Raw genomic sequence first — 26,167 nt, 5'->3', positions numbered from 1 at the left:
TTTCTGAATGAGACATGATAAATGAAGTAATTTTGATAAAATGTCACAATTTAGACCATTAAAGTTCATTCATTTTTCCAAAGGAGCCACACGTCGCACATGATAGTTTAAAGGGCTGTCGAAGAACTGAAAACCTGATGATTCTTTCTGTTTTTACAGTTTCTGGCTCTGATAAATGGTGTAATTTTCATAACTTTATCAACAATCAGCCTCCAGAATCAGAGACTCTCCTGTTAAAGTGGTGTTCAGACAGATATCTCGGGATATTGCATTTAGAAACATCATCTTTTTGCGTTCATTGAGATGTGACATGCTACCTCCCATTGTTTGAAATCACCAAGTGCTACTGTGAAATGACATGTGGTTTTCTCTGGTTTCTTTCTTTGTTTTTGCAGCTGTGACATATAAAAATAAATACTGCACACGTGACAACATGAATTTAACATGCACCAGAGTTTTTGTGTTTCTATAAAACCCTGAAACCACCCTGCCTATCCTCCACTGCTGTTGTTTTGCTTATTTTTTTTCCTGCCTTTGTCTCCACCTCACACACACAGCTTCTGTCGGCCATCTTCGACATGCAGCATCTGAAAATAAGCCAACTATTTCTCTAATGCCAAGTTGGGTGGAAACAAACGGGTGAATAAGCAAACACAAACTCGCAGCGGACACATGACAGCCCACAGAGAAATGGACATTTACATGTACCAGCTCGCATGCAAACACACACCCACCCACACAAACGCTCACACGCTCACAGTGTGATGGTAAATGCATTAATAATTGATCCATCATTTTTTGGTCTGCTGTTCAATGGGCTCTGCTTCTTGTCCACATTTAAAAGTAGAAATCATTGTTCCCATATTCACATTAAAATTCCACCTCCCAGAGACGTGCTTTTATGTGGCCGGCTGGTGGCTTGGCTCATGTCTGAGTGTGCCCATCCGCACAAATTCATACACAAACGCACACTGATGTCTGCGACTCCTCGTCAGCGCTCGCGCAGGCCTGCACACATGCATGCCTGCCTGCGTGCACGCTCAAACACACGTGCACACACAGTAATCCCATTGTCCCATGATGGTCGCAGAGGCCTGCACACGAATACCGGCCTTCTTCCAAACTGGTTCCAGGTTCCACCCCTGGCACTCACGCAGGGAAACCCCATTCGCCTGACTCATCCTCATCAGCCATTGCTGCATCCTCCTAATGAAAATCTGTCATACAGTCATTTCAGCGAGGGCTCTTCTCTGCTGAAACGCCTCTAAATTGCTCATCTTCAGTGTAATGTCTGCTCAGGGAGTAACAGCCTAAAAAATGGCAGCGGTGAGTCTTGTTACAGTGCCGCTCACGTCATCCAAAAGCTGCTCTGCTAATTTCTAACCAGACATACTTTAGAGACGCTGTAACTAAAAACGAGACCTAGTTTTGAGTTCTCTGGTTGTTAAAGTATATTTTGCGAGTGCTTAATCCTTGACAAGGTTGACAAAAGACATGGCAGACCAGGAAACCAAAAGATGTTCTTATTCATGGCTTTTCCCACATTAAGATATATGAACAAGAAGTCACTAGGAGGTTGTTGGGGTCGATGATAGACGTACAAAGCACAGAACTGCCACACAAGAGATTGGGGTTCACAGAGAGTATGGACTTCCATCTGTGGTTTAGGCAACACAAATACATTGCCTGAGAACATTTCACTGGTGCAATCTTCATATGTTTGCAGCTTCACAGATACAGTATGTATTAATAACGACACTTTCTCAATACATTAATAGAAAGATTCAAGATCAAAAAAAGGAAAGGTTGCAATTGTGATTCTTTTTAAACTTGACTTTTTTTGCATATAAGTATAATTTCTTGGAGACAGGGTTGAAAAATGATATGACAGACCTGTAATTTTTCATTTTCTTAATAGTGCCTTATCCTAGATTAACATGTTTGTCCAAAGAGTTGCTAGGAGGTTGTTGGGGTGGATGGTGGGCATACAAAGCATGCAACTGGTTTGCATACAGTATGGACTCGCATCTGTTCAGTGGGCAACAAAAATACTTTGCCTGTGAACATTTAACTGATGCCTTTCAGATCAACATATTTGTAGCTTTAGACATTTCTACCGTTCAAGAGTTTAAGGTCACTTGTCCTTATTTTTGAAAGAAAGGCATTGTTTTTAATGAAGATAACATTAAATGAATCAGAAATACAATCTAGACATTATTAATGTGAGAAGTGACTATTCTAGCTGGAAACACCTGATTTTTAATGAATATCTCCATAGGAGTACAGAGGCTCATTTCCAGCAACCATCACTCCTGTGTTCTAATGCTACATTGTGTTAGCTAATGGTGCTGAAAGGCTCATTGATGATTAGAAAACACTTGTGCAGTTATGTTAGCACATGAATAAAAATGCGAGTTTTTATGGAAAACATAGAATTGCCTGGTTATGAATGGTTATGAAAGTTATGAATGGTAGTGTGTATGAACATCATTTCTAGGAGACAGGTTGAAAAAGAACATGACAGACCAGGACACCAAAAGATGTTCTTACTAATGACTTATCCCAGATTTACAAGGCACTTCTAAGTTATTTATTAAGAGACAATGTTTAGTTTGAATAGCTAAGATTGTCGTATGCCAAAGGGGTGTACAAACTGTAACAGCATCCAGTCTGAACCGCTGCTCTTGACAAACTGAGCTGTCCAGTAAACTGCTGATCTGCAGCGGTGACCCTTTGTGGCCTGTCAGACGTGGCACTGCAACAATACCGTCTCTCTCACTGACCACCGTTAACTGTTCGCTGACTAAAGCCGTAAAGTACAGGTCTGCTCCCATCCATTCTATAAAAGCCTTCAAACCCTTATAATTGAAATAAACAATATCTCCCAGTTAATTACTGGGCTAAGCTAATTAAAGAAAGGCCGTGGGACTTTAAATACACCGCTGGGACACAAGAATGCAGGACACAATTCAAACAGGGAGAAAATAGCTGGGACTCTGTGTAATTTTGGTCGTGGACCGCAGGGGAAAAAATGTATAATTTAAGCCAGAAATTATTCATTTAACATAAACGCTTGTTTTAAAAAACAAAAAGTATTCATTTGAGAGAAGCTGGGGGAAGTGTGTGTGTGTGTGTGTGTGTGTGTGTGTGTGTGTGTGTGTGTGTGTGTGTGTGTGTGTGTGTGTGTGTGTGTGTGTGTGTGTGTGTGTGTGTGTGTGTGTGTGTGCCACTATTTTGTCTACGATACTACATGACTACACGGTATTCCACGGCGAGCGTACGCCAGATCAGAGTGTGCAAACGCATCCTCACAACGGGTTAAACAGAGTGTGTGCGCGCCTCTGAGTGAACATTGCTCAAGTTTTGTTTGTGTCGAGTTGTGATGTCCCGTTCAGTGTTGCCTTTGAAGCCCCTGGTGTGGTGTTTTTTGTGTGGAGTGCATTGATGTGGACAGGGGGACCATTGCGGCTCGCTGTTTTCCATACACACTGATGAAACAGACAGACAGACAGACAGAGACCTCCCCTGAAACTTGGCAGAAACACTGAGGCTAAACGTGCTGCTAATGGCCTTCATGTGCAGACCGTGGCCAGCGCTCGCCATACCATTTTTGAGTGGCTATTTTGGGCCGTCGCTGTAGGATAATGTGCATCTGAGTGCTGTTTGTTTTTCTAACTCGCTTTAACAGGCTTTCAATTGCAGCTCTGAATGTTACAGCCAAGTTAATAAATGTTTTTGTTTACACATTTAAAGACAAACAGACTAATAATAGAGAAACAGATTGCCTTTGCGTAACATCTGAGAGGAGGAACACGCTGCTCTCTCACTTAGAAGATATTCCTCATGTTATTATCCTTCAGAAGAGACTTTTTGTGCCACTAATATATTCTGCAGCCCATCTATATTTTAGGGATTTTGCATGTGATTCTATTTTATGCTTCTCCTGCTTGTTGCATTACATCCACAATTCCAATATCCTGATAACACTAGCGCTGTGTGGAATCTCATTTTTGTTGTTTTGCTAGCAATTTCTACTCGACAAAGCACCTGCTGAGGTATTTCAACCCATCACTGTCACTTTATTAGGAAATAAATCGTTATTGCACTGCATCTGAAGTCAATCTGTAACTGCTCGTGCATGTGTCAGCAGACAATTTTTGTAATAATTTTATTTAACCTAATTTACTTCCAAAAAAAGCGTTTTGGTCACCTAAGGCTTCATTAAACGCTGTCCTAATGTCTGGTTGCTTGCGTTTCTCACCCTTTAGCACTAGTTTTTTAATGTTATTACATACCAAGATCTCAGCTTTTTACTTTAAAAACAAAAGAAAACTACCAAACATGACCGATGTAATTAATTATGATATGAATCATTCTCTTTTACATGACATCTGCATTTACATCTTTATGCTATTTGATTGCAGGATAGTGTTATATTCTTGTAATATTTTGCAGCAAAAATGAAAAAGAAGCTGCCGTCGTTGCAGCACTTCATCCTCATTACAGATGCTGGATGTACATATGAACAATCCTCACCTTGAAGAGCAAAAATGTGAAGAATTTGATGCTGAAATTGCATTCTATTTACACTTGACCAGATGGCTTGTGTGCTATGTAATGCTATAGACGATGGTAGCCCAGTCTCACCAAAAAATGTGCAATAGCTATTTTGGATCACTCTGCAAAGTATTTTTGACAGAATAAAATACAAAAAAAAACGTGTAGTCCTTGCGTTCTTTCGGTGCTATTCATGAGGCGATACTCGTTACCCAGCAACACAGAAAACAACCAGAGCTTTGTGTTTAGCGTTTCTTCAGGGGTAGTTTAATCCAAACCATGATATTCCCCTAAATCTGACCAAGTGGGTTTGGTGCCTAAACTTCATGAAATATTTTTTATAGCATACACAAAAAGAAACAGCAACAGGAAACTTAAGTATGCAGTGTGCGACAACGCCAGAGAACAAGGGGACCACACGACCTTAAAGTCCTGTGTCCTGGGTAAAAGTCCTGTGAGTTTTTCTGAGGGCGGGGCGGATAAACAGCCGTGAATCCGACATGATTTACAGAAAGTGACAACGTATAGTTACATATGGAGTATTTTAAGGCCAGAAGGTAATATTTTTATTGAAAAACACTGTTAATCTGACATTCCTGTAACCAGAAAGTTGTTGGATTAGTGACCCACTGTAAGTGTAGATCTCTTGTAATCCGTCTGCTACAGACTAGAACAGGTTAGCGTTTCCACTTTTTATTCAGTTTAAATGTACATTTAAATACCATCACTGGTTAAAAAAAAATCCACTTATTTTTTTAACTTTAGTAACGTGTTTTTTTTTTTTTGCAAGATGACGTAAATGAGTGAAATAAGCGGTCAACACCATGACTGAGACCTTGTACCTTGAAACTGCAGTGTTTTTCAGGCAAGAGGGGATTATTTTCATTGAAAAAACTCATAAACATGTTATTTTGATGAACAGAGAGGAGTGGTAAATCAAAAACCAGTGACTGATTATGTGATTACATGTAACAGACTTATATGCTGTTCTGCTAAAGATGGTTTGTTTAATTTGGACTGAAAAGCTGGACTGACTCACTACATTGAGGTTGCAGGTATGAGGTTGTGATTGGCTGCTGATTTCAGCTAACTTTCTGGTCTCCTTTTTTATCTGCATGCCACCGTTTCTACAATCAACGACAACTTCAGAGCACCAACCTAACAAAAGTTTTAGAATTTTAATCACAGTGCCTGTCTAGTGTGAGCAAAGTGCATGTTCTATCAAAACAATCTTTACCCTTCAAGCTGAAAGAAAATAAAGTGTTGTCAGACTGCTGGCTAAGTGAAGCAGTTAAGGGGACTACCTGTGGGGTGGCCGCTACATTTATGCATAATCTGACCACAACAACCTTTATCAATGTCAGTTTCAGGGTGAGCGTCACTGAGGAGACTAATGCTGGCTGATTCAACTCTGAGAGGACATCAAACTACATTTTATTCCCCTCGATGTCCTTGTCAAGTAGCGGTCTCCTCTCAAATATTGCCATCAACAACTCCAAACACAAAGTAAACATTTGCGCCTGCCCCAGATTTCTACAGTGAAAATCCCCCTGTACATATGGTGTATTTACATGGACCATGTAGTTCCCTGTTTATGATCTGTACATGCAAACATTATCTCTCACTTTCAGGAACCTGCATATTGATTTTCCTTCAGATTTTTTTTAAAAACCAAAATATCCTACTGTAGCTCCGAGTACTCCACATGTATACATCTTATCTAGGCTTCTGAATGCCAGTGGTTTAAAAGCACAAATGGCAACAACAAATGCTCAAGTCCCTCTTTGGGAATCGATTAAACCCCTCAAAGCTCATCCCTGTGTATTAAAATCATAAAGTTATGAATTATTTCCGTGAAAATAATCTTTTCCTGCCTTGAAAACGCTGCAGTTTCAAGGTGGAAAATGCTCATCCATGGTGTTTACTGTCTATTTTACCCTTCATGTGTCTTCTGGCTAATAAAACACACCATATGGACATGCTAACAAGGTAATAAACTTGATTTTAAGGGGGGTTTTAAAATACGCATTGTAGACTGAGAAAGCACGGAAATTCTGGCCAAAACTGTCGTAGACAGGTTTCAAGATGCCAGCTTCCCAACACATTCAGTGGAAAAAATTGGGTCACCAGTCAAATTAATTTATGGTGAACTGTTACAGGAATATGAGATTAACAATTATCCTTCCATGCACTGACGAGGATACTAATAAGTATCATGTATAAGAGGATATACACGGTTCGATTCCTGGGTGTCTCTAATAGCGGGATGCTCGTGTCGATGTAAACACACCGATGCAAGCTCCTGCAACATGTCCACAAACTCACGGGTCTGCAGACTCAACTCAAACAGTTCCTTATGGGAGATGACACAGACACACACACAAACGCTGGAGTGAGATTTCAAACAGATGGGGATCTCCCACCATTTTCAGTCTCTTGCAATAGCCTTGTTGCTCAGTGCCGCTCTGTTGTTACCATTTTATATCGATGTGAGGCAACTTCCCCAGATGGAATATTCTGCATAGTTGAGAAAAGACAGCAGTAAATGACACTGTCCTGTTGCAGATCACTACCATGTGTGCAACAATAAATTACAGAGTTTTTCTTTTTCTCTGCTTCATAAACATTCTCACACGTACTGTACACACACACACACACACACACACACACACACACACACACACACACACACACACACACACACACACACACACACACACACACACACACAGTGTATTTTTGTCTTGCGGAGACATTCCTGTCCGGCTCTTTGTTGTGTCTTTAATGAGTTTTACAGGCTCTGTCTGTGTCTCAGTTGTGTTTTTGAAGCATTCTTGTGCTTATTGCCGCTGTGACAGTGCAGTGTCTGCCCTAAATAGACGACCTCACATCCAGTTTTCTTCTCAGACCGCTGATTAGAGGGAGCGTCTCCTTTCAAAGACCATTCCCGTCTTGACCCCTGAGCTGCAGGGTATTTAATTCTGACTCAGGATCGTAGTTTACACTGAGAGAGACACTTGGTGGTTGGAAAGTCATGACTATTAATAACGGTCTGGGTGAAACTCTTGTCATGCTAACAAAAAGAGGCAGTTTGACCTCAGATATTTAGATAATAGTATAGTACCCATATTTGAACTGTATTTCTCTATGCCAGGCAGAATGTTTTACTGATTTTGGCAGTGTCATCGCTACTAAGTGCTCTACTTGGGTGTCTTTTAACCTTTTGACATGGACTTTCTGTCTGAAATTTGACTTTATTGTTGGTCTAGGAGTTTTTTCTCTTCTCTCTCCTACTATTGTTACATTGTTATTGTTTGATTCTTCTGTTTGTGACGACACACGTTCTGCTCTTTTGAGGATTTCTAGATAAAACAGCTGCCTTCATGAAGTAGATTTCAACATTTTAATCATTACAAAGCATGAAAACAATGCTATGAACTCCTGCATACTTTAGAAATACTGAAAGTTGGACGGACTACAAAGTTGTTGGCACACTCCCACACACCTAACAGGTGTGCAAAGATTGTTTTCAGATAAATAACAAAGCTAAAAGCGAGCACAAAAAAGATAATCAAGTCCAGCACCTTAACATTCTTATGTGGAGAAGGACAGATTCAAATGAAAAGTTTGACATTTAGGGAAATATGTTCAGTCTGTTTTTGCTCAGAATTAGATGATAAAATCAAAACCTCTTGCACTGACAGTAAGTATGTAGCTGGAGCTCTTTAGCTTAGCATCCATCTGTTCAATTTCTTTAGCCTAACTGCAGATGGTTTATGGTGGCAGCAATCTAAGCAGGACATTCTCTGTTTCTAGCAACCCTCCATCTGACCATCTCACACTACTTTATTACTTTATCCTATCACTTGTGAGCAAAATCTTGATTATACTTATACTCCTTGGCTACAACAGAAAGGCTAGAAGCAGCTTGCTGGACTAAACAAAGCAGTTGTTTAATTAGACTTCTAGATACTGGTTGGTGGATTTTTTTTTACTTTCATACAGAGCCTGTCTAGTTGTTCCTCCTTGTTTCCAGTCTTTATGCTAAGCTAAGCTGACAACAGGCTGATTGTAGCTTAGCATATTTAGCATACAGACAAGAAACAGGTGGAAGTGTTTGAGCCAAACTAGGCCTGTAGCCTGCTAATATTTTATGGACACAGCAGCTCCAGTTGTGTTTAAAACTTCTTAGAACATGATATTGTCAATGTTTACACCCAAAACTTTGCACTTCTTTTCTACCATATTCTATATTATTTGAGAAAAAAACTTTAGTCTGCCCCAGTACATACTACATCAAATCCAATATGCTACAAATACAATGATGTCCTTCTACAGCCAGTTGAATTTTGCAGTATGCAAGCCAGCATGCTTTTCTGGACGTTTTTACCCACAATCCTCTGCACTCTTATGTCACATACATATGGTGTAACACAAAAGTGTAAACAAGTTTGAGCGCATGAACAGATTCTTTTGCACTACAGTATGTGATGGTCAACACATGCAAACTTAACCAAACAGAATGTAGTTTGTGAGGGCAATTGTAGTACGTACGCAAGTAAAGAGAAAAAATGTGTCTCACGCTTGGTTTGTACTTGCTCTGCAGTTTTAAGAGCACAGTTGCAGCATTAGCATGGTAACTTTTATTTGTGTGCGAGCAGATGGTAGCAATACTTTACACATAATTCACTTTAAGGAATTTTAAATTACACTTCAACTTACAAAATAGCTAAGGGCTGTTACCAGAGCTCATTTTGAAAACCTAAAAAGACGAATTTGCATTGTGTTCCCAAGGATGGAAAGAATAAAAAGAGCGGCAGCGTAATTGTGTTTGTCTCTGCGACTGACCGTGGGCTTGTGCGGCCGAGCTGTGGGAGTAGCCGAGGTTCAGCAGAGCCGTCTCCACCAGCTGAGAGAAGAGAATGTCCTTCCTGACCAGGACAAACTCTGCATGCTCCTCTCTTCCCTCACATCCGTCCGTCGGCATCCCGCCGTCTGACTGCTCCACCACACAGAAGACCGGAATCATCAGACCTGTCGAGTGGGACACAAACGGGAAGAGCAGAAGACAGCGAGGAGATGTTTTTTTAATGCCTGGGTTTAATTTCTATCCCTCGTAGGCAGCAAACATGTGGATTGCATTCTTAGTGGGTGAAGCCTGTAATCACTTCATCCTTTTTGTTCTACGCTGTTGAATATTGCAACACCTGAAATTTTCAATGCACTGCAATCAACCAGGAATGTAAAATAAATGATACGCAGTCCTAAATAGACTCTAACAGTGCTGCTTGCTGTACGCTACACAGTCCCATGAATTTAATCTAACGGCCTATTAGATAGGCAGTCATAATAACGACTCCCACTATCAGACATGCAAAGCCAATATTCAAAGTCCTACATGGCAACAACAGCTTATTTCATTAGTTGATTAACTCTCTGTACCCCTAAACCGGCTGGCAGGTTTGAAAGACGTTCAATTTTGAAAGGAATCACTGTAAAACAATAAATCTTTAGATTTTCAACGGTCCTTTAACATATTGTGAGTGAAAATTAACCTTTGTTGAGCAGAGGAGCACCAATTTTATTTATTTTCCTTATTTTTACAGGATCTTGTGCAAATTGTTTATTTTGGGCACATTCCTAAATGAGATGTGTAGAATAAAGTGGTTTCGATGAAATGTGACAATTTTGAGCTTCAGTTTGGCAATTTTTTTTGCAATATCACACATGATACAGTCAATGATTTGTTTTTATACTTTCTGGCTCTGATCATTTTGGGTATTTTTTAAACTAATATGTCTTTCAAACCCCCCAGTGTGTTTGAGGTTCAAAGGTATGAACTTTGTAATTAATCTGCGGTCCACATCCACGCTAAACTGCGGTCAGGGATTCTTACAGATCCACTACAGTTCAGCATCTTGCTTTTTTTGTCACATGATTTTTGGTCACATCTAAGTCAGTCATGGCTTCTTTTTTCTTTTATTTTAAAAAGGATCCTGTGCAAACAGTTTATAGGGAAATTTCTAAAAACATTTAGAATGGAGATTTTGATGAAATATGACAACTTTATTAATTTTCTGCATGTCACACATGATACATTCAAATTCTTTCTGCTTTTACCATTTCAGGCTCTGATAAATAGTGTCATTTTGGTATTTTTTTTTAAAGAAAAGCATGCTATTGGATAAAGTTTGCAATTAATTTGTGGGTTACCTGCATGCTAAACCATGGTTAGGAAGCCATACTGATCAACTCAGGTCCATTAGATCGCAAGAAAAGCTGAAAATACGACAGTTTTCACCATTTTATGCTCCGATAAATTATGTTATTTTGACTGTTTTTTAAAAGAAAACATGACTTTTGTGGTAAAATGTGTCCTGTGCACCGCTACTGTGCATGCTTTTTTTGTCAAGTTTTTTGAATTACTTTTATATTTCTAATCACTTTCTGTATTTGTCTATGTTCAAGCCCATACCAGTTCTCTAAACACTGGCATTTTTTCCCCTTTGTAACCTTGATCTGCCTTTTAGTTCTGTTTTACTTGCGCCCCTGATGCTGTGTTGTCCTGTCTGACCTTTGCAATTTAGCCGTCTTGTTGCTAACCTCAGTGGTTGAATAAAGTCCAAATAAAAATGGACACAGGCACTTATTCCTCCTCCTCCTTCTCAGTATTTTCAGTATCAGCTTACACTAAGAATCTAATTCCAAAAATTCCTTCCTCTTGGCTCCCTGCACTAATATCAATCCTTCCCCACCAATATCAACCTTTTTCCTAAAAGGCTTTTGGTTTTGGGCCACCTGTCAACGGGCAATTAATTAAAGCCCTCTGAAGAAGTGATGGACTGAGAGCATTAGGCAGCGTCCCAGCACTAATAATACAGGGCACGGCAGTGTGTTTTACTGCACGGCTACGACACAATACCAACCATACACACACACTCACACACACACAGTCCTTTTCCCGGCACACATCCATACAAACACTCGGAGGTGCATGCAGCATCAGCTCCCCCTCTACCCTGATCCACCCCAGCCGTTGTTTTAATCAGTCAATTCCTATATTTCTATTTCCTCCTCATTAATCACTCTGCTCCCAGTCCTCCAGGCTCTCATGGAGTGAATTACACACTGGAGCACCGTGCCAATTCAAGTAAGTGAATTTCCCCCAATAGGGAAATATAACTGTCAACACAGAGCGGCTCCCTCCGACCAGCACTCCTCTCTCTCTCCGATCCTCCGTCTCCACCTCAGTCTGTCTTCTCTCATATCCAGTGTCCTGTGATTTGCCCGCTGACTGTGTGATCTGGTTTGGATGATGTGATGTTGCCTCAAACCTCTAATCCCTCTAATATGTATGGGGATGAGTGAACGGGGATATTAAAATAAGATATGTGTGTGTGTGAGCAGGGAGTGTAAGTGGGTGTGTGTTTTTTGGCAGCCTCTCTTGGGTGTGAGTGTGGAAGTTAGCTGGTGGACGTATGGTGTGTGTGTGTGTGTGTGTGTGTGTGTGTGTTAATGTGCGTGTGTGTGTGTGTGGCCCCCTTCTCGTGGCAGCAGTGTGGTTTGGAGGAGACACGTCGAGTTTCCTGTCTTCAAAGACAACCCGTCATTATTACAGGCCAACCATCCGTTCAGCACAGGAAACCCCGTCCTCCTTCCTCCCTGCAGCCCTCGTCCCTGTTCTCACCCTGAAACAGGCTTCCCTCGTCTTCACATTTTATCATTCGTTCACTCTTCAACGCTTCTTCTCTTCTTACTGTGGTCAAATTTGTAAGAAAGTCAAAGTGGCTCTTTGAAACAAGCGCCGCAGAAATATATTTTTCTTGTTTGAGTAATGAGTGCTGCAGAAATCTTCCTGCCAAATTTGCACAAATATATCTAGTTGTGTATTCTTGTGTCATGCTTTTACAAAATTCCCATGCCGCTTGGTAGGAATGTACTGGACCTAAGTTGATCAGCACAGATCCCTAACCACAGTTTAGAATGTAAATTTATTACAAAATTCATCCCATGGCATGTTTTCTTAATAAAAAACAGCCAAAATACCCGCATTTATCACAACCAGAAACTCTACAAAGCAAAGAATTGTCAGATTTTCAGCTAAATGTATCATGTGTGACATGCAGTGAAATTAGCCAAACCTAAGCTCTAAGTTGTCATATTACTTCAAAATCACTTTCTTCTACATGTCTCATTTAGAAATCTACCCACAACAAGCTGCTTGTACAAGATCCTGTCAAGATTTTTTTTTAAACTTCAGCAACCAAAGAGCCATGACTGACCAACAGTCACATAATAAAAATAGCGATGTACTGGGCTGTAGTTGGTCTGTAAGGACCCCTAACCACAGTTAAGCAGGCATGTGAACCACAGATTAATCACAAAGTTTGTCCCTCTGAACCCCAAAACCTGCAGTTGGGTTTAATAGACATTTTTTCTTTAAAAAATAGCCAAAATAACTCAGACTGTAAGAACAGCGAGAATTGTCAGATTCACAGTTTTATGTGTGACGTATAGGAAAATTGTTCTGTTTTTTCAAGAGCACTTTATTCAACATGTGTCATTTAAAAATATGCAAAATAAACCATCAGTACAAGATCCTCTAAAAAATCAAACAGTTAAAAATATGTGCTCATAAGTGCAGCCGAAAAGCCATGAGTTACTCAGCTGTGGTCAACAGTCACATGACATAACTTCACTGATGTTTTGTTTGAGCTGCAGACAGTGTTTTCACAGCAGAAAGGAGATAAGCATGGAAACAAAAGCAAAACATACTGGGTCAATAAAATAAAACCTGCATGGCTTGAAAACAGTGGTAAAGTAGTAAAATATCTGTAGCATGCAGAGCAATATTATCTGTTACAGTATTAATGACACCTGTGGATACTTAAACATATTGTACATGTTGATTCCATGTTTTTTTTTAAAGAATTTATGTCATTACAACTATGTGAAACTGCACAAAAGACATTTTGCTCAAGATTTAGATGGTTATTATCAGTGTTCTTAAATCATCATTATGCAGGTTGAAGAAAAGAAAATATGATTAATTCTCAACTTTTTCATAAACCTGAACACTTCCAGAGGGAGGGAACCAGGCATCAAGGGGGAATAAACACCTTTGACTCCTTGATAAATGGGACTTTACATGTTTAACATTGTTCCTTGAAACCTGCTGCTTTCTAATCAAGTTAATGTTGTAACGTCAGATTATTTCTCTGAACATATTTTAACACTGATTCCAGTGTTGAAACACAAGGAGAACTGTGTGATGTGCTACAGAATAAACACTTTTACTTAACCTGTCATCTGTCATATCAGCCAAACAATTTCACAATTTAGATCCACAAACAACACGCCTGAGAAAACATCACACAACTCTGTTCAGATTAAAGTTCCAGCCTTCACATCTTTGCATCTTATTTTTAAATTTGCTTTTAGTATAAACTGTAGAAGCACTGTCTTAGAATGAGATCAGAAGGTAAACAGTGTAGAAAATCTGCAAATATATGGCTACACCCCGACACAGAGGGATAACTGCTCACACATATGCGCACACATAAACAACTTTCACAATGAATGCAGGGATCGATAACCCAGAGTGACTTGTATAAATCTTGTTTATATGGAGCAATCTCCTTTATTTGGTGAGCCCTTATTATACAGTTCCCCCCAGACTTCTAGATTAACGGTGTAGAAGCAGCGCTGCCACACTACAACATGGCACACTGGGCCAAACTCAGCTCATGGCCAGGATGTGGCTCGCTGCAGAGCCAAAAGCTGTCTTTGGGGTTGGTACATAAGAGCTCAGAAACCTCTGACACCCAGATGAGGTGGAAAGAGCTGCTCTGAAAATTATCCAGCTTTGTCTGTTTAAAAAAAAAAAAAAAGAGGCAAGAACTTCATGATCCCGACAACGTCCGCAATTTAAATTACTGCTTTGTTGTTAATGTTTTTTGCCATCACGCACACTTTAAAGAGTCGGAATCAACTGCCTCAGAAAAGTTTTAACCCCAAAATTGAATGCAGATTTCAAGCAAATTACCCTAAATGAACAAATTAATGCATTTTTCCACCCACTTCTGTGAATATTAGATGTTGGTTGCATTAAGGAAAACAGCTGTTAGAAAGTATTCATCCCACTTGAGAGTTTTCCCCTTTTATTGCTTTTCAACACTGAATAATGGTCAATGTAATTTGGCTTTTTTGAATCTTGATTGCCTTTCATACACCTCCTGGTTTTCCTTATATCAATGTGAGATCATTTCTTATCCTTATTTATTTTTATACTTATTAGTTTGTTTGTTAGCAGCAAAATAAATACCCGTGTACCCTAATATCCAGGCTAAAGTGGTTCAATTGAAGTTTAACCATTTTCTGCTATTCGTTATTAAAATAGATATTAAGAATTAACAATAATTAACTGTAATGACTGAAATGAAGCAGTTTATTATGCTAAAATGTTCAGCCGTTTTCGCTAAACCCTCTATGATAATAATATGATGACATCTCGTCCACGAAAGCTTCAGTGATGTGACATGATTCACGTGCGTCGTTACTAGTTTGCTGAATCTGTCTCCATTAAAATTGATGTTTTTATTTTGAAATTGTTTCGACTTGCAGTCAGTCTGTCACTTTAAAATGAATCTCGTCATACATTAAATGCACCACGAGGACACTTTGCTCTGTTTACATCTCTAACACCATCCTTACCTCCGAGGGGTCTTGGTGGGGCTCCGTTGTGGCGAATGCGTGGGCCGGTGGGGCTTCCATTGAGCTCCAGCCGGCCCTTCTTCCCCGGCGGTGGGAGGCCGCTGAGGTCTGGGCTGCCTCCCCTCCGCTCAGGACTGCCCTGGGTGATGGGACTCTCCCCTCCTCGCTCCATCCTCCTCCAGACCCCCAGAGGAGCTCCAGCCAGAGAGAATGAGTCTGGAATTGGAAACAGAGAGGAGACAGGGATGCAAATTACCAAGTTATGATTTACAGTAGGATAAAGAGATTGTCAAATCCTCAAATGATACCCAGAATCTGTTTATCCTCCTGCGAGTATTGTCTATGTGGTCAAAGCCTGATATTTATTTTTCCCTGCCAAAGAGCTCCATTTTGAGTCAGTTCAAAATATGCTGTCCTGCAGCTGTAAACACTCACTTTCACACCAAATGTGTATTAATGTGTAGCTGAAAATAGTCCCTCACAAATGCACTGTTGCTGCTGTTTGAGTCGTGTTTGCTAAAAACAAGGGTGTCAAATACTTGTGAAGCATTTTAAAAGATTTATGTCATTCAGACTTCCCTCTGTGGCACAGAGGGAAGTCTGAATGTACTGAGAGACTGACAACACATTTTTTGTTTTGGTCTTTAAGAGGGGATCAGTGGGCTGTGAAGAAAAACTAGAATAACTTTTTATTCAAAGGTTACTGCGCAGAGACTTTAGTCCCTAATGCAGCAGATGGTCAAGGACAATCCGTGGTCGGAAACCGGGACTCAAAGTACGAGCAACACTCTCGCATGCTCTTCTATACTACAATCGGGAATGTGGAACTGTTCCACTCACTGGAAACAAGATGGCAACCTCCTGACAGCAAGAAGAAGAGCTGCTTTGTTTATTGTGTTTAGATGGACAAGAAGAAAAAGACAAAACAGCATGTGAAACCACTTAGCAGGAACAGGAGGATGTGGAATATAGTCTAAACGTTATGACATATGTGCAGAGCACGACACCAGAGTCCCGTTTTTTCTGACACATTACAAGTAAAGGCAGATTTATACACACGTGGACAAAATTGTTGGTACCCCTCAGTTAAAGAAGGAAAAACCCACAATTCTCACTGAAATCACTTGAAACTCACAAAAGTAACAATAAATAAAAATTTATTGAAAATTAAATAATCAAAAACAGCCATTACTTTTGAATTGTTGATTAACATAATTATTTAAAAAAACAAACTAATGAAACAGGCCTGGACAAAAATGATGGTACCTCTATAAAAGATTGAAAACTATTTGACCAGAGTGACATGATTAACTCAGGTGTGTCATTTAATTGACATCACAGGTGTTTCCAAACTCATAATCAGTCAGTCTGCCTATTTAAAGGGAGACAAGTAGTCACCCTGCTGTTTGGTGAAAAGGTGTGTACCACACTGAACATGGACAACAGAAAGCGAAGGAGAGAATTGTCCCAGGACATCCGAAAAAAAATTATAGACAAACATCTTAAAGGTAAAGGCTATAAGACCATCTCTAAACAGCTTGAAGTTCCTGTGACAACAGTGGCTCATATTATTCAGAAGTTCAAGACCCACGGGACAGTAGCCAACCTCCCTGGACGTGGCCGCAAGAGGAAAATTGATGACAAATTGAAGAGACGGATCGTTGGAATTGTATCCAAAGAGCCCAGAGCAACCTCCAAAGAAATTAAAGGTGAACTCCAAGGCCAAGGTACATCAGTGTCAGATCGCACCATTCATCGTTGTTTGAGCCAAAGTGGACTTCATGGGAGACGACCAAGGAGGACACCACTGCTGAAAAAAACTCATAAAAAAGCCAGACTGGAATTTGCAAAAATGCATGTTGACAAGCCACAAAGCTTCTGGGAGAATGTCCTTTGGACAGATGAGACCAAACTGGAGCTTTTTGGTAAGGCACATCAACTCTATGTTCATAGACTGAAAAACCAAGCATACGAAGAAAAGAACACTGTCCCTACGGTGAAACATGGAGGAGGCTCAGTAATGTTTTGGGGCTGCTTTGCTGCATCTGGCACAGGGTGTCTTGAAAGTGTGCAAGGTACGATGAAATCTGAAGACTATCAAGGCATTCTGGAGAGAAATGTGCTGCCTAGTGTCAGAAAGCTTGGTCTCAGTCGCAGGTCATGGGTCTTCCAACAGGACAACGATCCAAAACACACAGCCAAAAACACCCAAGAATGGCTGAGAGAAAAGCGTTGGACTATTCTAAAGTGGCCTTCTATGAGCCCAGATCTGAATCCCATTGAACATATGTGGAAGGAGCTGAAACATGCCATTTGGAGAAGACACCCATCAAACCTGAGACAACTGGAGCTGTTTGCTCATGAGGAGTGGGCCAAAACACCTGTTGACAGCTGCAGAACGCTCATTGACAAATACAGAAATCGTTTAATTGCAGTGATTGCCTCAAAAGGTTGTGCAACAAAATATTAAGTTATGGGTACCATCATTTTTGTCCAGCCCTATTTCATTAGTTTGTTTTTTAAAATAATTATGTTAATCAACAATTCAAAAGTGATGGCTGATTTTGATTATTTAATTTTCAATAATTTTTTATTTATTGTTACTTTTGTGAGTTTCAAGTGATTTCAGTGAGAATTGTGGGTTTTTCCTTCTTTAACTGAGGGGTACCAACAATTTTGTCCACGTGTGTAGTTCTGTGTTGGTGTTTGTTACGTACTTTTCTGTGTATGCAAAACGAAAGATTAGGTGAGTCTAACCAACGTAGAAGCTACAGAGACTCCAACAAGCCAACAGCGATGACGCCATGATTGGTTGAAAAGTTGTCTCAAACTGGAAAAAATAAAGAACATTTTTAATGAGATGAGCAATGGATGAATTTATAAGCACTGCTGGTGCAACAGGATTTTTACTACTACTTAATTTTTTCCACAACAAGGACAATTGCAAATGCACCAACAATGGCACAAACACCACCAGGTGATGCCTGTATTTTCTGATGTTCCTCTTATTATTTGCAGCTGCAACAGGTAGACGTGCATCAGCAAAGCTTTAGTAGTGTTTTTAATCGACATGGTTGCTGTGCAGACAGTTTGCATGTTCCTAAATTCTGGGCTGCATGTCGTGGGATTCATGCAGATTCAGAAGGACAGTGGGCAGAAATTTATATTATGTTTTCCAATAAAATGTTCTGAGGACCCCCCACAGAGCCTCAATCCCAACATCTTAGAGTCACTGTTGGATTATATGAAGTGACAGATTTTTTTTGTCATTTTTGCACATTTTTAAAAAATTTGATTAGAAAAAGTTAATGACATCTGCAAAAGTTTTGCACTCAATTTTGATGGCTTTTGACTTTTTCCAAAAGGAGTTAATGGACTTGATAGACGACGTAAAATTCTAACGTAGTAAACATTTAGCGCAGGTGACTGATCAGCTGTTTCCCCCTTTGTCTTTGTCTCTGGACGGCGTGAAACATGACTGATACCAACTGATGTGAACGAATAAAATTACAACTTTCCTGACGACTTTCGTCAATGAGCAAAGTTTTGCTTGTTTCTTCTCATTCTTTGAGTTTTTTTAAGCATTTGGCAAACAACTAGTTTAGTTTCTGGCTTCTTCTGCTCTGTTTAATACAACTATGTAGCATATACTGCAACTTCTAAGAACACTACAGCCCGGTATATTTACTCCAAAGCAGTTTCCTAATTGTAATTTATTTTAAGTATTTCCTAACCTTTCAAAACTTTGCTTCAAACTTTTTTGACCTTCCACTGTAGGAACTTAGTACAAACTTTTACCAGATCAGCCCCGTAATCAACCATTTCAACCTTTTTATTTTCTTTGTGGTGTGAGATCTAGTTAACTCTGAAAGCTCCAAAACTGCAACACTTAGTTGCCGGACAGAACACTGGCTGAATGACAACTATGTAAATACAACAATGAAGGTTTGCTCTGTTTGCCTTCATGGTAAATTTCCCATTGTTGATGGTGATGTTAGGGAGGACACTGAGACAAAATAGTGCTCCGAGTTTGACAAATAAACGTAGAGACACTAAAAGCAGTTTTTCAAAGCCTTTCAGAAATACCTATACAGGAATTGGTACTTTTTCTTGCCCCAAAAACAACCATGAAAGAGGTTGTAGAGGGGGAGTTCTTGCAGGCAGAGCATACTCAAACGTCTTTAAGTTCCTACAGTGGAAAATAGCTTAATTACATGTAAACATGGCTACAGACAGACTGTATTACGAGAAGAGCTGTGACACATTCTCTAAGATACACCTCAGAGAAACTGTGCTGTTTTAAAGCCAAACATTTGACACACCAGATACACTTGAAGTGCCTCAAACTTTTGCGGAGGGCTGTAGATATCTAAAAAGACACGTGGTTTATCGGTGTTTGTGGAGTCTGTTCAGAGGCACTGACTTACTATAAACACCATAACAGAGTGTGATTCTCGTGGGTCGGCTGATGAAGGAGGCTCAGCCAAACGTCTAATATGGGCTAATGCCATTAGCGATGCTGCCAGGCCGAACAGGGGACACACGTAAGAGTGTCAAAGCCAGCCAGCGCTCTCAGGCCAAATGGATGCTTTTATTTACATACGAGCCCCTGGACAATATCTGCCAGCATGTGTGACCCTCAGCAGTGTCTGTGGAAAATCAGCAAAGGGAGCGAACATGGGAGGTTTTTTTGTTTTTTGTTTATTAGAGTGTGGAAATCAAGTTAGAGAGCAGATTTGGGAGTGGAAAAAACACAGAGGGGGTCTCTGCACTGAGTGACACTGGGCAGCAACTCACCAGAACGAATGAGGGGGAATCCATGGTTATTGTTTGAGTGTGAAATATTTCACAGCGCTTGATTAATATTTCTGCAGCTTTTACGGCTCCAGCTGTCGTAACTGCGAAACAAAAGCCGCTGTTTTTTTGTGGTGTTGTCTGTCCGTCCTCCCCCTCCTCCTCTACCTTCTCCCATACAGACTCTTACACAACAACAGAGCTGCAAAAAAACACCATGCACCACAAAAACGTAAATAAACTCACAATCTGAGAAGTATTAAGGGGCTTGGGCGAAATTTCAAAATGAATAATAAATTAAAAACATTAGCTTTGGCGTGATTAAAAAGTGTGGGAGGCAAACAGGCCAAAAATGCAAGTGGCAGAGTTTAATAAAAGTGGCTTTAAAGAGAGAAAAAAAAAGGAAAACAAGTTCAAAGAGTTGTGCTGAGTGGAAAGCGGTGGGTTTAAATGTGAGTACAGTGGTAGCTATAATTCATGATGTGAGGCTTGCTGAGAAAAAGGGAGGCTTTGCAAATAAATCCAACCACTAACAATGTTGTAGCTACAATAAAGAACAACCAAATATAATAGAACATTGAAGGAAATTCACTGGCTGTTGTCGGCTGTGATTTACAACCCGTGCTGCTCTTTAGTGATGATAAATGTGACTCTACCTGTCAGGATTGGGACAGACTGGGGAATAGAAATATTACTTTCTCTGTTTGTCACCACTTATTTGACAATAATCCTCTAAAGTATGTGTTTTTATCAGCGGCAGGTCTCGTCCTGCTTCAGCTCTGATCCCTATCAACGCCTGCCCTCGCCGACATCTCACCATCTAACCCGACACACACCTGCACGCACACTATAACAGATACACACCGCTTCCCAGCGTCGCCTTAATCTGTCGACGCATCCCACCGCAATTTCACTTCATTTGGTATTTTGGCCCACAGATGAAGAATGTTATCGAGCAGTTTTCCTTTCTTGGTGCCATCCCTGAGATCAGATGTCCCACTTAAACAAATACCTTCAGGTCAAGTGCGGTCAGATGAAGCAGATTTTTTTTTTTAATTTTTGGGAAAGTATATTTTCAGTTCATAAAACTTGCTAAATCTATCTATTGACATGTACAAGCATGCATATTTCCACTGCTTAATTAAATGCATGGCTGCAAAATAAAAAAATAAATCAAATGTACTGATTTAGTTAAAGCTTTTAATGAGTTGTTTTGACTTCATAATGTTGGTAATTGCATCAACTTAATATTTATATTACTTAAACTCAAATTTCTCTGTTAGTTATTTCAAAACAAATTTCAAGTTCAGTGAAATTAATAAAAATTGGCTTCGAGATGGGAGTGTATTTTCGTTTGTAGCTGTAAATGCACTTAAAAAAGTAATTCAAGGCACATTTTTCCACAACATCATTAAACTGATGGTTGGAAGATTTTTAAAAAATATAATTTACTGATAAGACAAACCTTTAAGGTTACCAATAATATTGATAACTGCATCAACTTTACATTGTGTGTAACTTAAACTCAAATTTCTGTGTTTAAACCTAAATTAAAGCTGAGGTAGCGCCATCAAATCAGCTGGAAAACTTCATTTTCTTTCACTTTAAGGGCAGCATTTCAAGTCTCCTCCCAAATTACTTAACTTTGGAGCAACTTTTTTTATTTTATTTTGCAAACTGATGTGTTATTTTAAAGCTAAAATGAAGTGGAGGTAGTTTCATCAAAACTGGCCATGGGAGGGAGTGTATTTTCACTTTTGGTTGATAATGTAGCTGTAAGTGCATTTTCAAAAGCAATTCTGTGCACCTATTCCCACCATATAATTAAATTCATGGTTGCAAGATAAAACAACTCTTAATTTCCTGATCCAGATAAACCTCCTATGTTAACTTTATTTTTGATAAGTTGAGTTGACACAATAATATTTAATTGCTGCATCAACTTAATATTGAGTGCAATTTAAACTCAGATTTCCTTCATTCAAATTGATGTAGCTTAATAAAATTGGCCGGATAACGTTTATGCACATTGAATTCAAGATTTCAAGCCTCCTTCACAAACATTTTAACTTGGAACAACTAATTTTTAAAAAAATTGTCAGCTTATTGATATTATGATTAGGATCATACTTCTGATAATTACGTAACAACTATGTAAAAATATTTTTAAATAATGTGGAAATACTAGTTGAAAAAACTTAATCTTATGAGGAATCAACCAAACCTTTGTGTTTATGCTACCACTCATTAAGTGTAATTTAAAAAAAAAAACACACATTGCCTGTTAAGGAAAAGCTCAACTATTTCATGTAATGTGTTGGTTAAAAGATGCAGCTCAAAAAGATTGATGCTAACTGTTGTATTACTTACTCATTTATTTGAGTTTAAGTGTGACTTTGTAGAGTGTAGGAATGTCCCAGTACCAAAAATTCGTTAGCTGGTACCAGCACGGATACGAATTCTACGATTCACAACGCCATATCGATACAACAGTGAAAAGTAAACCAGTCAAATGAATGTATTTGAACATTCTTTACTTCAAAAAAACTTGGCAGATTGGAATTTTCAGGTATTAAAACAAAATTACTCATAAATAAAACAAAGCAATAATGTGCTTTGTTATGATAGCAAGGCTTTTCCACTGCAGCTGCCTGATACTTGAAGAGAAACGAATCGAAATAGCAAATGTGTTAAAAAGTATCAACATTGCCATAAACAGTGGAATGCAGCCTTGTTACTGCGTGTTATAAAAACTCCCTCATCACGAGTTTGTGTCATATTTTCTGAGCCTCTTAAAGCTTCAGATGTATTCGGCTGTAGTTAACCTTTGTTCACGCTTTGTGTGCAGCTCTCTCAGTTTGCAGAACATTTCCGGATGCGTTCGTCGTGTTGACATGTTGTTCATCTGAAATAACAGCCAAAAGTCTCTCAGCTTGAACGCTGTGTTCACATCTGGACGTCTGTCTTTGAGCTTCTTACATCACATTGAGCTGTTTTCTCCTTTAATGCAGCCTGTATTTTACCTCGTCCCCGATCATTCGACTTTTATGATGTTTTATTCCCGTTGTGATCTGTTGATCCAATTAAAAATCTCCAGCAGGCTTCTTTTAACAGCTCTTGTTCTCTCCTTACCTTTAGTACCATGAAAAATAAGTACTTTAAAACATGGTATCAGCCTGTTACATCTGCAGCCGTAAGCAAATATAAGTATTTATTACCAACCATAAGCGCTCTTGTGAGGATCATGCGGCTGGTCTGTCTGGAGGACGAATGAGGAGCCAGTTATACAAAAACAAGAGAGAACATTTGAGATCAAGATTTTAGTGGGACTTTTTTTCCATTTCTTTTCCATGGGGAAAAAAATAAATCAATAATCTGCATGTTTCTGTACATCTGGTGAGTCTGATTTGTAGGCAGGTGCATCTCTGTAGCATCACAATTTCCTCATCTATAATGGTTATTTTGTGACTAGAACTGCTATAATTAACTCAATAGTCGATTAGTCAGATGATTAACACACCAAAAAACTTGAGGAAAGTCACATTATTCCATTATAGAAGTAGCATGAGGCCGCAGCCAGCAGTTATTTTCTGTTTGTGGACTTATTCTGTCTCAGGATTTAACTTTAAGACCATAACTATTGTTTTTCTTTTATGGAACTGCCTCTGTTTTTTTGTACATCAACTAGAGCTGCAGTGAGTAATCAATCAGTTGTTGACCTTGACAATCGCCAACTCTCTTGAAAACTGATAACTGGTTTAAGTCATTATAAAAATAAAACAAATTCAATTATTTGATTGCAGCTGGTTAAATGGGAACATTTCCTGGTTTCTTTGGGACAAAAACAAGACTTTTGTCATGTCCTGCAATCTAGATAATGCCCTCGGCCTCGTTGCTATTTTAATAATGTGTCGTTTAATTGTTCAGCTCTGTAAAGATGAATCTCTGTGTGCTCACAGCTGCACTTACCCACGTCCAGTTTGTGTGTAGTATTTCCTCAAATAGTGACCAGGGCCTTCATTTAGCTCACCTGCAGGAGGCCTGTATTTGAAGCAGGCTTGTATTAGAGACAGGAACCTAATGTCTGATTCCCTCTGTAGCAGCTACAAAGTGCATTTATTTATCTGTTTGCTTTGGGGTTTAGATGAAGAGGATGAGCAGAACATCAATATTATCTGTTGACCGTCACGTTTCGTCTCAAATCTTCCAACCTAATTTTTTGCTTGCCAGTATTTTCATTTTAATCAACAGTCTCTGAAGTACAGTAGGGATGTTTTTTCAAACATGTGCGGTGTCTATTTAGCTTCTTCACTGCTTTTTTCATTGATAGTAGTCGCCAGTTGTAGGTACGATTTCTCAGTCTATAAGGAACGTTATAAAAAAGGTTGGACTCAGTACAACTCCACCACATACAAACCCAGCAGCTCTTAATATCATCACTTGTAATGGAAGGATCTTCTCAGAGCTATTTTCAGAGTTGACAGGCCACCGCTGTGAGGATACCACGATAGATCCACTGTTTCGGGATGAATACCTTTATGTAAAGAGGCTGTATTATCTATTTCAACACAGCTAATCAGTCAGAATTTAATCACTTTAACCTTGAAACATGAAGGACTGACTCTTTGGGATTACAGTCCCGAGCACTGCAGGGCTATAAAAAATGAATAATTACAAACATCAGACACTGACTGCACACATGCATGCTCTGACTGCAACCGATGATCACTTTCTTGATCGTTAGATTTGGTTTTTGCGCTGTAAAATTTCAGAAAATGTTGAAAAATGTCCATCAGTGTTTCCGAAAACCCAACATTAGTCATCGTCATATTCAGTTTACTGTCATACAGGACAGAAAGCAGCAATAAATTACTTTATTACTAATCAATCGACTAATCGTTGCAGATGTATGTGAGGATGCAGCCTGCAGTTCAGAAAGTATTCTACTGAATGCATTACTACTACTGTGCAAAAATACTTCACAACAAGTAAACCCGATGCATTTAACATACTTCACTGGTTTAGAAGTACTGTCAGCTAAATGTGCTTGAGTCTGCTAAATGAGAACGTAGAATTGTAGAATTAAGCCCCTGAATCCAAAATCATCCAGCGGCTTTGAAAAGTGTGTTCTCTTTTGAAAAAAAATGACATAATTACACCATTTATCAGCCAGAAACTGTAAGAATTGTTTCACTTTTCGACGGTCTGTGAGACTATTGCGTATGAATTGGGAAAAATAACCAAAGCTTCCCCAGAATCCCCAGTCAAAAATGTTTGGTTAAACTGCAGGCAGTGTTTCCACAGAGCAGAACGGACAAAAGAAAAGAAACTGAGAGGAAAATAAAACCTACTGGAGAAATAAAATAAACACAACATGGCTCACAAACAGTAAACAGAGGAGCAAGTTGTTGGAAGATACATTCAGCATGGTGAAACATCTTTGTGGAGTTGATGTGCAGAGTCGAGTGAAAAAACTGAGTTTGTAGAGGTTGTGAAAATTTAAGAAGTTAATATTCAATGGTATGCAGATATAACTGCATCATGCTGCACAGCATGGCTCAAAAACAGTATACAGAGGTTGCTGGATGATGCATTCAGCATGGTGAAACATCTGTCTAGAGTTCAGTTGGAGTGCAAAAAAACAGATTTTTAGATTGTCATGGCAAAGTGTTCTAACCCTCAACCCAAATATAGCACTGCAGTGTCGCTTCAAATGTTAGACCATTCTTGAAAACACAAAACTTTGAACCTATTTTTCTCAAAAACTACAGAATGTTGGTTAGACCACTCTGCTGCCAAACCCTTCATATATTGCACATGTTAGTTACAGGCTTGTTAAATTCTCCTAAAGTATATAATCAAAGAATTTCAACTTTTTCCTAAATTCTTTCTACTTCGATCCATTGGTTGTTCTGTTTCCACAGAGGTGCAGGACTTTATATACAGTTAAAAATGAGATCTCAGTGAGTTAAAGTGTTACAGGAGCAAATAAAATCCCCCAGAAAGTGCAACGAGGTCAGCGGAAGCACCAGAAGTAAAGCCACTCCTCCTGCCAACATATCTATGTTAATAACTCATAGTTTCTTTTGGTTCTTTATATCTG

General features: G+C 39.3%; 1 protein-coding gene across 1 annotated transcript in view; it reads right to left on the bottom strand.

Annotated features, from left to right (window-relative positions):
• Positions 1–15,486, bottom strand: part of satb2 (SATB homeobox 2) — a 51,914-nt gene extending 36,428 nt beyond the window's left edge. The window contains exons 1-2 of the mRNA XM_051959012.1: positions 15,271–15,486; positions 9,406–9,591 (exon numbers count right to left, since the gene is read on the bottom strand). Coding sequence (XP_051814972.1) covers positions 9,406–9,591; positions 15,271–15,442 — 358 coding nt within the window. The 5' untranslated portion in view covers positions 15,443–15,486. The remainder of the gene's footprint in view (positions 1–9,405; positions 9,592–15,270) is intronic.
• Positions 15,487–26,167: the final 10,681 nt, after the last annotated feature.

Source organism: Acanthochromis polyacanthus, chromosome 14 (assembly GCF_021347895.1).
Source record: "Acanthochromis polyacanthus isolate Apoly-LR-REF ecotype Palm Island chromosome 14, KAUST_Apoly_ChrSc, whole genome shotgun sequence".
Lineage (NCBI taxonomy): Eukaryota > Metazoa > Chordata > Actinopteri > Pomacentridae > Acanthochromis > Acanthochromis polyacanthus.
The sequence above is the reverse complement of the archived record's forward strand: the minus strand, read 5'-3'. Positions and strand labels throughout refer to the sequence as shown.